Source organism: Vipera ursinii, assembly GCF_947247035.1.
Source record: "Vipera ursinii genome assembly, chromosome: 7".
Classification (NCBI taxonomy): Eukaryota; Metazoa; Chordata; class Lepidosauria; order Squamata; family Viperidae; genus Vipera; species Vipera ursinii.
Genome location: NC_139521.1, coordinates 66,298,851 through 66,316,730, shown reverse-complemented (window position 1 = coordinate 66,316,730; position 17,880 = coordinate 66,298,851). Strand labels below are relative to the sequence as shown.

General features: G+C 38.6%; 1 protein-coding gene across 3 annotated transcripts in view; it reads right to left on the bottom strand.

The window, feature by feature from the left end:
- The window catches only part of MAPK10 (mitogen-activated protein kinase 10), a gene marked incomplete at both ends in the record, with an annotated part of 110,504 nt that overhangs the window by 17,215 nt on the left and 75,409 nt on the right, over positions 1-17,880 (bottom strand). For 2 of the 3 annotated variants that reach the window (XM_083367565.1, XM_083367566.1), the window contains 2 exons: positions 7,628-7,752; positions 10,761-10,943. In XM_083367565.1, the coding sequence (XP_083223691.1) occupies positions 7,628-7,752; positions 10,761-10,943 (308 nt within the window). The remainder of the gene's footprint in view (positions 1-7,627; positions 7,753-10,760; positions 10,944-17,880) is intronic. The other variant, XM_083367567.1, reaches the window with a different exon arrangement.

Sequence of the window (17,880 nt, the reverse complement as noted above, 5' to 3'; positions counted from 1 at the left end):
ATTAAGCGAGACATTACATCACTGTAATATCAATAATTGCAATCCTGACGCTCCAGATTGCAGTTGTTCAGTGATCTCACAGGTCATTAAGCGGAGTCCCAGATAAGTAGCACAGGGTGCCTTACGGGGTGGAAGGAGATAATTAATTCCTGAAATATTAAAACTTTTTGAGGCCAAGTCTTTGGCTCAAATCCTTTATTGGTCCACAAGTGGGAATTTACAGTGTGTGAGGAAGGATGCAAACAACATTCTGGAGATTAATCCTCACTGCACTAAGAGGAACAGCAAATGGCCAGTTAAGGCTTCAGAAGAGGAATACCCACAACCTCGGAAAGGACCTGGAGGATGAAGATAAATTACTGGCTGAAAACCCGATTCTTTTTGCTCAGATTGACCCCTCTAGTTTTAATGGATAATCTTCCTTCTTCCCAGAACAGCCATGGAGCAGAGGTTTCTACACAATTCTTAATTTTCCACATGATTCCTTCTTTCTGTAGGGTATGACCAAGCCAAACAACTGCTCACCCAAAGAATAAGAAATAGGTTGCCTCAACATGGCAAACATTGGATAAACAAGGGCACTTGGGAACCAACAAAATACTTACAAAATCTAACTTTCCTCAGGCTGAAGATAACATTTTTCAAAGTCAGACATAATATCTTATCATCACAATGCTGCAAGGCAGATATTCCAAAATCCCATTAACTCAGCGTATCTGCCCAGGTGGTGACAAGGAAATAGAATCCATTTCTCACATACTATTACTTGCAAATTCCATGGAGATATCAGGTCAGCCTACACGTGCCCCTAATAGGTAAATTCCCAGGAAGGTCAGACTATTTCTATATGAATCAACTCCTAGAAGATTCAAAATAATTCATCATTTCTGCAATAGCCAAATTCTGTGTTGACGTGGTGAAAATAAGGCATAATGGGTCACAGGAATAACCTCTTTTATTCACCACTTCAAGTTCATTATATGTTAGTTATCTTTTTTTTAGGTGATGTATACTTTTATTTGGTAAATTGTAATACTTTAGATATATAAATGTACTGTTAATGAATATACAATTATAGTAGTATATGTTACATTTTATATTATATTTGTTGTATATATTCGGTCATGGACCAGCAACAATTAAAAATATGCAACACAAAAATAAAATCAAAGGGTAAGATTAAATACTAACATAGCAGGTATACACAAAAGTAAGAATAGAGGGGAGAGTTTTAATAGTAACTTGCATGCATGCAAGCACATGTTTGTATGTATGTATATGTTTGTGTATGTATATGTATGTATGATATCTTAGTATTTAATCTCACCCCTTTGTGTTTCATATTTTTAAATGTTGTTGGTCCCTGATCTTATAATCATTACTGTTAGTTATAACTTCAATACTAGGAGTCAAAATGTCAGACCTTGACAGACAATACCACTTAGTCTTGGTTCCCAAGGAACAAGTAGAAATAACTTTGATGCAACTAGAAAAATGTGAGTAAAAAAATACTTTGTAAGAAATATTCTTCACCAACAAAGTTTCAGTGACTCCAACAGATACAATGGTAACTTGAGTAAGGTTTAGACATCATTCTAGTTGCACAGCTGTTATTAGTGGCTTCTATTCCAGATTTATTATAGCAACTTCCACATTCATCATAGCACTTTGGAGTGAGTATTTGTACAAAGGTTGTCTGTCTTCATGGGTTCACGCATGCTACTTTTTACAAGTAATTGGATCAAACCAAATTCCTTCCAGTGTAGCTTGATGGTAAATAAGAAGGAAGCTTTAAAAGGACACAGGTGTCACACCAATATGTCTATTAGCCTGGAAAGAAGAAGTATTTTGATCCAGACAAAATTGGATTTTTTTCCAGACTAATTGCTTCTTGGGGAGGGGGAAGACAATGAGTGGATGGAAAGGAATATCAGAAACTGGAATGGAGGAAAGAGAATATCGTAACATTGTCTATCTTGGGTTTTGGTCCCTACACAGCTTGCTTGGTAGATGAAAAATATTTGGGCTGTGCAAATACAGACAAACACTAGATGACAGCAAAGAGAAGAGGGCAAGAGATTGAAAATATCTGCTGCTCTCTAGTGGGCACGCAGATTTTTACAGCCCAGCTATAGATTCTCCTGTTGTAGGAGAAGACAGTGCTCTCCAGCCATGTGCTCTCTCACCCTTACCATCACAACTATTTTATCTAAGCCATCTTACTCGCATCCCTGCTGATTGTTAAAGAATGGTAGACCCACCCTAGACAGGCACTGTGGGAAATAGCATCAAGAAATGGAAGGTTTAAGATGACAGATTTGCATGAAGACTATCGCTTGATTTAGCTGTTTCTAATAATCACTGATAGACAAAGAGAACGCATTAAACCAAAACTAAAACTAAAACTGTGAGAACAGCTACAATAAATCAAACCAACATTCAAGCTTTTTTTTTCTCATCTAAGGAAGAAATCTTCAAGTCTTTATAGCTTACAGAGTTATGAAGCACCAGCACACAAAGGGACTACTGACCTTGCACGTGCTGCAAAAGCTGTAATATGCTCAAATTTGACTGCTAGAGTTTTGAATGATTCAGCTAGGTGGAGCCACATTACACCAATTTGTACAGAATGACTTTCCTTTGTCTAACTACTCATTATTCCCAGCCCTAACCAAAGTGTTAAAGTCTCTATCAACTGAAATGTACATCCTGGTGGCTTCAAAAGCACATCAATGTAGTTTTCTTAGCAGCAATACAGATATGGTTTGCCCTTGTCTTCTGGAATGTTTTCCCAGTCTAATCTACAGCCTTGCTGTTACCTGGAGGGCTACCATCTACATATTAAACAGGACCAGGGCTACTAGGCCAGGCAAATTCTGCTGAGGTGGTGTTACCTACTGAGATGAAATGCTGATGCTTATCTCTAAAACCTTAATAACTTGGGCTCCAAATTCTTAAAAGCAGAGTTTCTACTATGCTATCCTGTCTTTAAGTTTAAAATATCCAGCTAAGAACGTTCTCTGAATATCAGGGTAAGTTTAAAATGCAGTGAATTCAAAGTGCACTGAAGATGTCTCCCCAAATGGAGACGAAACGTTTGCAGCCAAATTCTCAAGCTAAGAGATCAAAGCAAAAGCCCAACTATCATCCCGAGCTACTAATGTTCAAAGCACATTTAAGTTTAAAACCGCAAAGGAAACAGCCACTTCTTTGAAGGCACCCAAAGTCTTAGCATCTTGTATCAACATTATCATCTCTTTGATGCAAGAGTAGGAACTCCCATGTACCCAGGGTTTTAAATTGGCTTAACATTGCTTTTGTTTGCAAAGTTATATATTTCTTACCTTTCAGTTCTATCTCAAGCGAAGGTGTTTGATATGGTTTCCCCCCCCCATTTCCTTTGTACTATTATTGCTATACAACATCTGCAACTCTTATAATAAAATAAAAATGGGCACATCTCCCTTATCAAAAACACAGAAGAGACTTAAAAGAAGATGGATTCAGATTAGGGAGTTTGGAGAACAGGAAAAGCTGGGAAGCAAGCAAGTAATTAAATGTCAACTTTCTTGTGACTGATTTACCTCCAACTTCCCCCTGTCCCCCCCCTCCCCAGTCCAAAAAAAAATAAGATTAAACTTCAGATATAGATAAATAAAAGGTTAAGGAGCAAGTTCCAATCTCTTAGCAAATCTAATGGAGAGAACCTTAAGGATTTGCTCATGTCAAACAATCTGCTGGAACAAAAAAAAAATCCACTTATTTTTGAGAGATTTTCAGAGAGGTTCTTGTGTTTTCCAACTCAAAATTGCAAGAAACTGTTATTTATTTTTATTAAGTTTTCAACGTTTGTGGAATACTTAGGAAGGCCTTCAGAAACTACAGGAAAGATAGTGGGAAGAAGACAATGTTGCAAGCCTTAGAAAATAGGAAATTGAATTACTCTACTAAAGGTAAATGTTCCCCCGCACATGCGTGCTAGTCGTTTCCAATTCTAGGGGCCGGTGCTCATTTCCGTTTCAAAGCCGAAGAGACAGCGCTTGTCCGAGGACATCTCTGTGGTCATGTGGCCGGCATGACTAGATACCAAAGGCGCACAGAACGCTGTTACCTTCCCACCGTAGTGGTCCTTATTTTTCTACTTGTATTTTTACATGCTTTCGAACTGCTAGGTTGGCAGAAGCTGGGACGAGTAACAGGCACTCACTCTGTTATGTGGGCACTCGGGATTTGACCCGCCAAACTGCTGACCTTCTGATCAACAAGATCAGCATCCTAACCCACTGAGCCACTGTGTCCCTACTCTACTACAACATGCTAAAATAAATTGTTAGAGGTGCTCCCATGCATTCATGCACACATGCATACAACTCAACTCCGCAGTCCTGGGTCTCATTGTCAAAACACATTTGCAGTCTATACCCATCTTTCTATACCACGCCTCATCACAAATGGCAATTAAGCATCATATAAATACTAATGAATTCATTTCCACTGCAACACAAACACTGAGGAAGATTATAAGATTCTCTGCAGGGGATCTTAAGAGGCTTCTTGTGATTCATTGCATCTCCTGTAACTGGGAACTAACCCCTGATCTTTCCCCCCACCAGGGAAAAAGAGTTAATGATGCTTAAATAGTTTTTAACACAGAAGAAGGAACGTGCTGATTCCCATTCCTACTAGATACATTATGGATAAAGAATCTTCTACCACCTTGCTGTAGGAATCAGATTACCCATTTAATCTTTCCTTTAACCTTACAAGTTGAACATTTTTTACATTCCATCACATGGGCATATCCTTAGAATAATTCAGGCAAGTGATCTGACATCCAATTCCTCTGGACTGCAGGGAGGGTCAAGGGGAAGCAGGATCACGACCAGTGATAATGAGAAACTGTCTCTCTGAGGCATCTCCGTCCATCAGCTATCAACTTGTCCCTTAGGCATGTCCTTCTATCAGTTAAGCTCAGAGTGTAGTAAATTTGGATTCTTGCTCTGCTTGAACCATTTTTATTCCAGTTGACCAGGGTAAGCATTTTATAAATAATTTCTGTGATTATTTAGATCTTTTTGTTCCTCAATACCGTTTCCATGTGTACTTTGTCTTGTAGTTTGTAAGCCCAATACTGTAGCGGGGATTGCCTTTATGTTTTAAAGCCACTCTAAGGAGTCGTTTATGAAAAGAAGAAGAAAAAGGAGAAGCGGGGGGGGGGGGACGACAAAATAGGCTTGAAGATACTACCTCTCACTTAAGTCCTTCCTCCTCCCCCAGGTTGGCATTCCTTTAGGCAATTGGGGGATATCTCTGCATCTACATGTAACATTATCTCCCATCTTCTACCACTCCTTTAGTCTCTTTCATGCTGAGGTGTTTCATTCCTTGAAGTGGAAACAACCTGAAACTATCTGAGTGTTGTGATTCCTCTCCCGCAGCTGAGTCTGAGGAATCAGATGAGGAGGAGGGGCCTGTAGTGACATTAGAGTCAGAGGAAGGCTTTGAGGAGCTCCAAGACTTATAGTTAGACGACGAGCCTGGCCCCTCTACCCGTGCTCAGGCTGAGACACAGCTGTGCTGGGTGCCTGATTTGGACAGAGATGAAGAACAGCTGGGACAAATCCAAGATGCAATATAGTTGTCCCATTATACTTCTCAGAGGCCACCTGAAACCTAGCAAATGTCATAGCTGCATGCCACGTATTGACAAGCAGAGGAGCCTTGCTTTTGTTTGCTCCTCATGGAACCCAATCTCTTAAATGTCAGGGAAGAGGGTTTGTAGACTTTGACTTGGTATGACTATGACTGGCTTCCATTAATATGTGAGTTCTATAGGACTTTGGGACATGTGATTGTACGATAATTCAAGCCATGGAATGAAAGTCTTGGTGGACTCCTCCCTCAGGAGTACCGAAATGCAGAGGCTAATGTAAGAGATGCCTGGTTAAAATCTGATCAACTGATCAGGATAGTAAACTTTGCAATAATGGTGAAAATCTGTAGCTCGGTTGTAGCATGAGGGCGAAGGTTTGATATCCGAACTTCTGGGTTGGTTTCTGAATGTTTCATTACCAGGATAGGTAACATCTTCAGCAGAGTTTAGGGCAGTGATGGCGATCCTTTTAGAGACCGAGTGCCCAAACTGAAACCCAACACCCACTTACATATCGTCGGGTGCTGGGTGGGCATGGCCCATTGGGTGGGTGTGGCCCATTAAGTAGGCGTGGCCCATTGGGTGTGCATGGCTGCCATGGTAACGGCAGACTGGGTGGGACTAAAAAGTTCAATCAATTCCAACTTTGCGAGATCTTTTTTTTTTCCTGCAAGAAGTTGAAATTGATTGATTGAACCTTTTTTTTTTTTGCACACGGCAGCGGAGGCCTAAAGCGAAAAGGTTTTATAAAACCCAGCTGAAGACCTAGGACTGGGGCGACGGCGTGGGTGCCCACAGAGAGGGCTCTGTGTGCCACCTGTGGCACACGTGCCATAGGTTCGCCACCACAGGTTTAGGGGATGTCAGTGTCAGTGTTCTGTTTATAATGAAACGTTCTGAAACCAACCCAGAAACTCAGAGAACGAACTTGAATTCTCCTAGGTTTCAGTAGACAAACCCAAGCTTTTATTCTCATTCTGACAGCCAAACACCCAATGAGAAGATAATAGTGTTATTATTTTCTTTATTTTATTCTTCTTATAGATTCAGACTTCAGCACTATAGCACATTATAGTTTACGGTGTGTGCATTACACAACCAATCCATAAAGTAAATTGAAACCACCCGCTGCTCAACCAGCATTTAGTACTAGCAAGTCTCTGAGTTAAAGCCCAGCAAATTAGCTCAGTCTTCATCACTTTCTCACTTACTGTAAGAAGCTCCAGAAATAAAACTATTGAATTGAATTCCAGGATGAAAATGTTATTGACAATCTTGTTTCCTGTCCTCAAAACCTTACCTAGGGGATACTCCGAACATATCTACTCAGTTATGTATAGACTAGACAGCTGGCTCTACATGAAGGAGACAGTCTTAATGTACCCAGGAGCTAAGTCATTGAAAGGAGGAGTTTTTGAGCATTTTTCATACATTGGGAGGAAAAGGTCCCCTGCTCTTCATTTTTTAAACTACTAAATCTTTTTGAGTCTTGTGATGCTCCTTCTGTTTCTCATCCTAAAAGTGGCATAAAGTAATGCCACTATTTATTGGCAATTATATAATGATGCAGTCCTGGGGTAAACTCTAAGAGCTACAAAGTAAGTGGTCCAGAGTCTAAAATCCTGATTGCCCACCTCTGCCACTGAGGATCCTACTTCCTGACATGCCAGCTGTTGCACAACCTCTAGGCTGGTACTAAGATTTGCTTAAATTAGTGCTTTAGAACAGAAAGAGTACACCGTATGCCACTTTAAGACTTTTCTTTTTTTAAGTAATGGGAAGAAGAGGACCAACGTTTTATAATAAAATATACTATGTGACACTGATTAACAAGTGGTTTAGGGAACAACTGAAAAGCGCTGGTTGTGCTAAACACCACAATGATAAAAAAAGAAAACAAATAAAAAGAGGGTTCAAGGAAAGTTAGTACTAAAACATTCAAAATTCTAATTTCAAATCTAATGGTCTACTTACCGCCTCCACCTCTGCTGGGTCATACCAGACATTGATGTACGGATGCTGTAAGGCTTCATCCACTGATATCCGTTTGGCTGGGTCAATCACTAGCATCTTTGATAAAAGGTCCCGAGCTTGGCTAGCTGGAGCAATGAAAACAGAAAATGCATCAGTACAGGAAGGAATGGATGGAAATATGACTTACAATGCCATATTCAGTGTAGTCAGACCAATGCATGACTCTTAAGTTCCTGACGGTTTGATATGGCTTCAATACTGAAGATGTTCTGAAGAACTCACTTTTGCTAAAGAACAAGAAAATTAATAGATGATTCTGTTAGATCTTTTGAAAACCAGAGCTAGCAGTTTTAAGTTGAAGCTGTTTATAAAATTAATGTTTTAGAATATCTGACTTAGAAACAAAGGTCATTTTCCTCTCTTTTTTCCATTTCCTATTTTGTTTAATTCATTTCTTTTTTTTTCTACACCAGTTTGGAATTTTTATTTTTCAACAGTTGCATACAATATGCGTGTATTCGCATACAGTGTTATCTAATATACATTTTTCTTAATGCACTTTGCATGCTCTTTTAACTAAAATATGCAGGTTTATTTGTGTGTGTGTGTGTGTGTGCCTATTTATCTGATTTATATAGCTGTCCATCTCACAAAGTGGCTCTGAGTAGAAGATAAGAAAGCTAAAACAATAGATATCTAAAATCCTTAATTATTATTTATATAAAATTACACACACACACATGTACACACATTCAGGAATGCTATTGTATTTCTTCCCAAATTTCCCTGATGGGTCCACTAGTTCAGATTTCAAAATAATTCGGATGTGCTAAGAAAGAACTAATAGAACTAGGTAAGTTGGTTCACCGTTTAAGAGCATAGATAGTTAGATAGATAGATAGATAGATAGATAGATAGATAGATAGATAGATAGATAGATAGATAGATAGACAGACAGACAGACAGACAGACAGACAGACAGACAGACAGACAGACAGATGATAGATAGATAGATAGATAGATAGACAGACAGACAGACAGACAGACAGACAGACAGATGATAGATAGATAGATAGATAGATAGATATAGATAGATAGATAGATAGATAGATAGATAGATAGATAGATAGATAGATAGATAGATAGATAGATAGACAGACAGACAGACAGACAGACAGACAGACAGACAGACTGACTGATTCAGTCCAAGCATGGTAAATTGTTCTGACCTTTTTCTGCTCTAAAATTTAGATTACAATGCATCAGAGGAATTACACAATTGTAAGGAACATGGGCATTCCTGCATAGGCCAAACTGCATGGGATAGATAGCATCATTTAAACAACCATAGTCAAACAAAGGTTTAAGTATTCATTGGAATAGTTTTTTTGAATTATATTTTTCTTTATTGTTCCTGGGTCATATCATTATCAGAGATGGAGCATTTTTTGACACTAGAGGAAGAATTCACACACGTACAAACATATTTACAGGTTTAATTCAAGAAGGCAACAAAAGAAAACACATCTTTTTTTTCTGCATATGCTTTAAATCCCCTGTTAAATCCCTCCTCCTTTTCTTTTTCACCACAGGAGTGAAACTGGATGAGGAAGGAATCAAGAGGGAAATAAATATATGTGTAAATAAATGACATGCAAATTGTAGTGGATTAACAAACATTGTGCATTGCCACTGCAGGCAGCATCAGCAAAACTGATACACATTTATGTTGGTAGATTCCAGAGCTGTAAATGAAAACATTTCCCATCTATCTTATGTTTTCTTGGGAAGTTTATTTTCCTGTTGAAGACAATCACAGGTTTCATTTATATTTAAATCATCTCTATTCAAATCTCTGCAGATAATGGCTATATCTCATCTTGTATGGTTGTTAGCAAGGCAGTTTTCAATTACTGGTATCAAATCTGCCAAAAGTGAAAGTGGTACATCTTTTACTAACAGAGGTTCAACTTGACTAATGGCCTTCACAATTTCTACCAAAGTTTTATGTGAACTTATTCAGAGTCATGCAAGATACAGCTTAGACCCTGTTTCTGAAGGGGCCTCTCAACAATTAAACCCTTCCAAATAGCTAACATGAACTGATTACTGTGTTTTGTACAAATGTACAAATCTGTTCTACTCCTTTTCCATGTTAAACTGGAAAATTAAAGCTCAGATAAGATTTAGATGCAATTTCATATGGAAATGAAGTAGAATAGATTTACAAATGTATTTATTTCAAAATTAGTTAATGCCCTAAGCTACAACACCTACAGTAAAAACACAACTTTTCATAATAAAACAAACCAGAAAGAGACTCCATCACCCTTCTCCAACTGGTACCAACAAATGTGTTGGGACTTCAAGTCCCAGAATTTTCCAGTTCCTACCCATCTGGAAAGGTCTAGGTTAATCCACCCATCCCTGGAAATTAAATTTAACAGTCCTAATTGACCTTCCTTTGATAGTAGGAATTGTAAGCTTTGGATTAAACATTTTCAGTAAAAAAACAGATGGGGAGAAAATAGTAGATGATGAATAAACATATATTCATGTAACAATTATATTTCCCAGGACATTTCACCACTCATTTAAATTTATCTACAAAATTTCAGAGTAGTGTCTGGTTTTAAATCAAGCCAGTGACATTTGACGACACAATGATTGACCCCATTCTGGTGACAGGTGTGTAAAAAGAAGAAAGAAATTATGGCCAGCAGTACCAGTATGCATGTATATGTATGAGTTTGTGTGTATGCATAATTCCTGCCTTGTAGATACACCACACCAACCTATATATCACTAAAAGAAATGGGAGGAGACTAGAAAAAGAAAATCTGTCATAATTGTTGATGCCGTTACAGCATCCCAGAACATCAAAAAGCCAAGATGCAGCCACAATTGCACAAAAAACTTCCCTTTAAGCATGTACCACATGCAAGGCATGTACCACATGCAAGTCAGTGAACAGAAGGAAGACAGTCTGGCTGATCCAATATATGCTGCCGTGGGTTTCATCCTGTCAGGAGTCTTGGATGTAAATACAATAAATACATTTCTAATGCAAGGCAAGTTTGTAGGCATTGTCCTAGTAGTACACGCATGCTTCACGCATCACTGTTGCTCTTACCTTTGAGTTTGTTGTGTTCTGAATCAGCTGGAAAAAGAGAGTCTGGAAAAAGTTTAGGGAAAGTTAGCCCAGCGTATTTAGGCCGGTTTTCCACATAGTTCCGCACTGTGGGCTGCAGTTTCTTCATGAATTCTGGGCAGGGAGTTCCCAGCTGTTCAATTACCTTATTCCACTGGTCAATATCTGAACAGACAAAGAGTTAAGGAAAGAATTGCTGCAAAATCCCATCCCACTCCCCTTCGCAACCACTCCAAGCTTTCTTAGAATCTCACAGTTTTTGGTCATCGAAAGGTAACAAACTGGATTCATTACAAAAAAGATGTTGAGGCTTTGGGAAAAGTGCAAAGAAGAGCAACTAAGATGATTAAAGGCCTGGAGGCAAAAACATATGAAGAACGGTTGCAGGATTTGGGTTTGGCTAGTCTAGAGAAAAGAAGGACTAAGGGGGGGAACATGATAGCAGTAGTCCAGTATTTGAGAGGTTGCCACAAAGAGGAGGGGGTCAATTTATTTTCCAAAGCACCCAAGGGCAGGACAAGAAACAATGGATGGAAACTAACCAAGGAGAGAAGCAAACTGGAATTAAGGAGAAATTTCCTAACTGTGAGGACAATTAACCACTGGAACAGCTTGCCGTTAGAAGTTGGGGTTGCTTCATCACTGGAGGTTTTAAGAAGAGACTGGACAGTCACTTGTCTAAAATGGTATAGGGTCTCCTACTTGAGCAGGGCTTTGGACTAGAAGACATCTGAAAGGTCCCTTCCAGCTCTATTCTGATTCAGTTTATGAAAACTCTGTCAACTGAGTTTTCTTTCCAGAGCAATATAATATTAGAGCAGGCATGTCAAACTCGCGACGTCGCGTGATGTATCACGACTTTTTCCCCATTGCCGGCAATGGGGAGGGCGTAGTTTCGTTGTGATGTATCTGGCCCGTGGGCCGACAGTTTGACATGCCTGTATTAGAGCAATATCATCCATACCAAAATAAGATCAGTGACTTGGAAATTAAGCTTAGGTTATTCCCACTGATTTGGACACTGATAGCCCTCACTCAACAACTGCCTCATTAAGCAGTGTTCAGGTTACGATGGTGTAAAAGAAAACAGTTCGTAGCCAACATTTCACATTTAACACTGTTGCAGCAAGTGCAATTTGTTTGCTTCGCAACTGGCTTCCGAGAAATAGAGTTAATGGAGAACAAGGAGGTAAAATCACAAATCGTGTTCACGTTATGTTTCACTTAATGATCATGCTGGTTCACTTAATGACTGAATGGGAAGTGATGTCATTAAGTCTGTCACACTTTCATGGTTTCCTGCTTAGCAACCATACCACTTAGGAGCAGAAATGCCAGTCTCAATTGTGGTCACTAAGTGAGGACTACCCGTATAAGTAAGCAATCTTTGTGGTTTAAGTGGTGACTGGACCATCCACACCAGTCCATATCTGATTTTTACCTCATAATCTATATGTGTTGGATGAAACAGACAGCCGAAGCATCTGAAATACTTTATATCAGTACCTGCAGCCAGATGGAACTTGAACGCAAGACTCCCATGATTAAAATATCTGCATTTTACCAAGAATGATGAACAACAATGGGGTATAACTCTATTTAGATTGCTTTTTGTGGCAGTTCCCTAAATGTGCATGTGGGTTTTTTTCCCCTTGATCATCAGTATTAATTGCTATCAGTAGTTGGACTTGTTGTTAACCTGTCATTCCACCATGATACTTCTGTTTCACAGTAACAAAGGTAAACCATCAATGACAATGAGTTCGCATTTGTTTACTACAACGGGAAAAATGCATACAAAGTTTGGCGTATTCATTAATACTGGGTTTTGTTTTTTGAGCAGAACAAAATCCAAAGGAGTGAAAATATTAACACCTCTTTTTGCAGGACCTTAATCCAGAAATAACTTTAACCATCCTTCGCAAGACACCTTGTATGATTTAACAGCATGTGTTCTTTTAGGAAATATGATGCTGAATAATGGAAGAGAAGCTTTTACCGAAACAGTCCATTGAATTCAAACACAAGTTCTTCAAATATACCCAGACATATACATTTCATTCATTATATGCCATAACCAATATATAGGAACAGCATGTGTTTTAAATTCCAATGTGATCTACTCCTGCAGGCCGAAACAGTTTCATATATTATCCCTTGCTGATTGCTTCTGCCTAGCATTGTCTCCAGTTACAACATTTCCTTATGGCCGTATCTTTTATTTTCATAAATTCAGAATTAATTAATCAGAATTAATTTTTCCAAAGCAGCTATTGGTTCATCCCCATAACGCATATACAGTGGTACCTTGGTACACAACTGCTTTGAAACTCATTGAATTTTGATGGGAAAATTTTGTCCCAGTACTCATCATTTGTTTGGTACTCAGCGTACAAGTTAGAACTTGTCGGTGTCGGCTGCCTTGTCACTCACTACGTTATTCCTTATGGGAAAAAACTGTTTGGTACCTGGAACCAATTAATGATGAGTACCGAGATACTATTATACATTATTGCAAAGTGTACTTTAATTTTTTAATTCAAACAAAGTTTAAACTACTTCCCTGCTTATTCATGTTTTTTAAATTATTTCCTATGCCTACATTTCAAAGGTCTTTTATATCTATTGCTTGTGAAGCATTTCTGCAGAAATAGTGCAATCAAGCAAATGAAGAGTAGATTATGAAACCGGATACAAGCTTAGCCAGCCGTAAAAGCCAATTACAATAAGGTTATCAGTGACCGAGAGTCACGATGGCTATATGTACTCAAAGGATCCAAGAATGCTTCTAAGTTCCAGTCATTAGGAACTCGTGGGAAAATTCTGCTTCTCATGAATTGCTTATGGACTTCCCAAATGATTGACTGCCATGGGATTACATAGATGACACTAGATTAGACTAGTCTGCCATATTCTGTCCTATTCTGATTCAAAACAAAAAAGTTGTATTTGAAAAATAATAAAAATAGGAGAAAGCACGCAAATCATAGTTTCTGGATCTCTTTCAGGATCCCTAAATAAAAGACCATTCTTTGGCATGTGACTGGGAGGATGGGGGCACAGAATGGAGAAAATGCCGACATTCTGAGCTCTTTCCCCAACTCTATTGCAGGGGTGTCCAAACTTGGCAACTGTAAGATTTGTGTCTATGGAGATTCTCAGTCATCCGGATCATTGTTGTCCAAATATGCTTTTTCAAAGGCAACTGGACTTTGTTTTTTTCCTTGAAGACATTTTGCTTCTCATCCAAGAAACTTCTTTAGCTCTGACCAAATGGTGGAGGATGGAAGGATTTATATTCCTTGAAGTCATCTGCTTGTCAGCATTCTTTCATGTGATTGGGGAATTCTCGGAGTTGAAGTTTACAAGTTTTAAAGTTGCCAAGTTTAGAGACCCCTGCTCTATTTGGAATAAAAGGCTGAACACCCCAGGACACATTAGTGTTCATGGCTGTTGCTCACATGTTCAAGCGTGAGGCTTATCATCCCTCCATTTAAGGATTTAAGTTACTAAGTGGGGGGATAGTAGGGTTCGGGGTGGGGGTGAGGATAAAGTTTAAATCCTAAAGGATGCCACTTCTTGCAACCGTCTCTAACATCATACCCCAAAGGCAAATATGTTTTATTTATGCAAGACAGTAGAAAAGCTGTAGGGCATATAAGAAGAAGGGAAAAATAAAAGAGTCCAAAAAATGTTAGATATGAGTGGAATGTACAGGTCACAAAACATTACAATAGTAACATTTTGGGTTGAACAAAGAAAAATTAATCTGAAATCAGATTGGGATTATTGAGTGAATCTTTGTTAAAGGTGTAGATGAACTAGAAGATGAGATGAATTTGAGTCCAGGAGCAGTCATTAATAGATCAAGGCACATCAAGGCACGTAGCCTAGCTAGCAGCTAACTTTCCATTGTCCCTGTCTTCATTCTTTTTCTTGCTATATAAGTTTATGCTTTTTCCAAGCGCGTTTTTACCATAATATTAGATGAAGATATACTGTCCTATTGCACTTGGCTTACCTATTCCCATTTCTAATTAAGAATCAGCCTCCAAAATGCTATTTCTTTTTGATATAAAAATCATTCATTTAGAAAACTCCCACTTATTATCACAGACCACAACAAGGTCATAATAATGCTTCTGTGATGGATCGCAATGATATAAATCTTTCAACAAACCGCTCTTTCAGTTCAGCTGAAATAACACTAAGTATTTCTTGCCAGGAAAAATGAACAAGCATTTTTTTCCACCAATCTCCTTCAAGGATATATGCAAAGATATTGTTACATTTGTCTAGGCCAGGTTCTGCCAATGGACTAGTGTGCATGGATTGAGAGCTCAACAAGCGGAAATGAAAGCGTGGAACTCCTTAGGTTAGTTAATAAAGAACAATCTTCCATTTTTATCACTATAGGAATGGCACTAACGAGATTTGCTAAAATTAAGAAAAGGTATGGATTATTTTAATAAAGAATGTTTTTAAAACATAGTGACACATGAAGCCATTTCAGATTTTGGATATGCAACAGTACCTATTCAGAAGTTTAGGATAATTCTAGCTTGTGGTTATTAATGCAGTGAAGTAGCTAATAAGAGCTGGCCCTAGAGCTACATTCTAGAGCAGGGGTGTCAAACTCGCAACGTCACGTGACGTGTCGCGACGTATCGTGACTTTTTTGCCATTGCCGACAATGGGGTGGGTGCGGTTTCGCTATGATGCATCCGGTCCGTGGGCCAGCAGTTTGAGACCCCTGTCCTAGAGAATCTCACTTTGTGGAATATAAATATTAATTTCAATTTATAGAGGAATAGTAGGAAAAACATTCACTGTAATTCACAATTTCCACCCAAACGTCTTCCACAGTTAGTCAAATCTTGTTCTTCCTTTGGCTTTCTGTAGGGAGTAACTAAGAGACCCATTATAAAATCTAATGTTCTCTCCTCTTCTTTTTCTCTTCAAAGAAATTCAAAAATTGGCTGCAATACAATCCAGATTATTGCATCATCTCATTATCTTATGCCACACCCATTTAAAGTTACACCAAATACTCTGGGTGCTTACAATGAATGGGCAACGAAAACTTTTGCATCATAGATAGAAAAGGGTTCTTTTGCACAATCTTCAAAAAAAGCTTTTGATCATAACAAGGTCAGCCACACACAATATATTTCAAGAAACACATCAGAATCAATCACAAAGTATGCAACAATATCCACAGATTCTTTTCTATGGGTTTTTCTCAACATCTAGGAGATAGGGTTAGCGAACGCAAAACAACACAACGTTGTTTTAAACAGCAACAGGGACAAGTAGATGGTATCCAGTTCTGCAACTGACCTAATTTTTGTCCCCTTCTTTTCCACTCTATTCTGACAGCTGATTTGTTCTCCAGATGTCAGAAATACAATTCCTGGAAATTGATTTGGAGAGGGGGAAAGCTGGAAGTCGAGAGAAGAAAGTAATCTTTTTGGTTGCCTTAACTGATTAGAAACATCATCAAAGAGGACTGTTGAATTCCAAAAATTCTGAAAATCCTTAAGAACATAGTTGAAAACCTCACCATCGTCGCCATGTCTTTTCAAAGCAGACTCTGGTATTTGACAAGTGTCGATGGAATACAATGGAATTTCTACATATAAAGAGCCATGCATAGGTTTTTAGGCATAGCAAAAATAGGAGCAGTTCAAACATCAGGGGAAAGATCTGGAGGCTTTTAGAATTATAAAAATATCAGGGGAAAACTAGGAGGCAAAAATTTAAAAGGAAATGGAGGTAGTCTTTGACTTACAAGCATTCGTTTAGTGACCATTTGAAGTTACAAGGACATTGAAAAAAGTGACTTATGACTGTTTTTTAACTTACAACCATTGCAGCATGCCCGTAGTTAAAATGATCATAATTTGGGCAGCTAGCAACTGGCATGTATTTATGACGGTTGCAATGTCCAAATGATCCCTTTTTGCAACCTTCTAACCAGCAAAGTCAATGGGGAAGCCAAGATTCATTTAACAACTGTGTTACTAACTTAACAACTGCACTGATTCACATAACAACTGTTTTGCTTCGCAACAGAAATTTTGGGCTCAATTGTGGTCGTAAGTCAAGGACTACCTGTCACCAACTCTACTACTAACAGTTACGGTAAATCATGGGATATTATGGTTTGTATATTATGAAGATAAAAACCAAATTATTTTCCCAAATTACTTAAGCATTGCATGGAGGGAAAGCAAAGTATTATTATCCTTAGTCCCTATTAATCCAGCCACCTTCATTCTGAGCATCTTGAACAGATATCCTAGTGCAGGGGCAACCTTGGCTCTTTTATGACTCGTGGACTTCAACTCCCAGAATTCCTGGGAGGCTCAGGAATTCTGGGAGTTGAAGTCCACGAGTCATAAAAGAGTCAAGATTGCCTACCCCTGTCCTAGTGTATTGTTCGTTTGTTGTCAATATGCCCCTTTGCACAAAACTTTAAACCATAGCCTTTGTGGCTTATTATGATGGGCCCTCTGGATTATTCAATCCATCAAAGAGTCTGATTTGGCATTATGTATCAATCTAGCCTAAACAAATCAGAAAGTATGACAGTAAAACCCAAAAGTATAACAAGGGATGGCCAAAAAGAAAGAATAATAAGTTAAATTTAAAAGAGCTTACTTTGTCTTATGATTTCTAGCTTGTCTGCAGACACTGGAACACAATCTTGGGTCTGCACATCAAGTAACGTTCATCTCTACGGCAGTTTGCAATTTGTTCAACAGGAAAATCATAGGGATTTCTTTACATTGTGGCTTATTAACACAGGATACTTGGATGATCTTTATGTATCAATACAGAAAGCTACTTCTCATTGTTCTGGGACATATTCTGATATGTAGTCTGGATATGTGTTCTTCTCAGGTGGCTTGGCCTAGTTAATGATGCAGATCAGAGATGGAAAAAACTGTGGTGTCCTTGCTTTTTCAGAGTCTGATGGTTTCCTTGCAGATGTTTCATTACCAAACCAGGTAACATCTTCAGTGCTGGTGAAGGTGGGGTTTGCACTGTTGATATCACCTAATTTGATAATGAAACATCTGCAAGGAAACCACCAGAC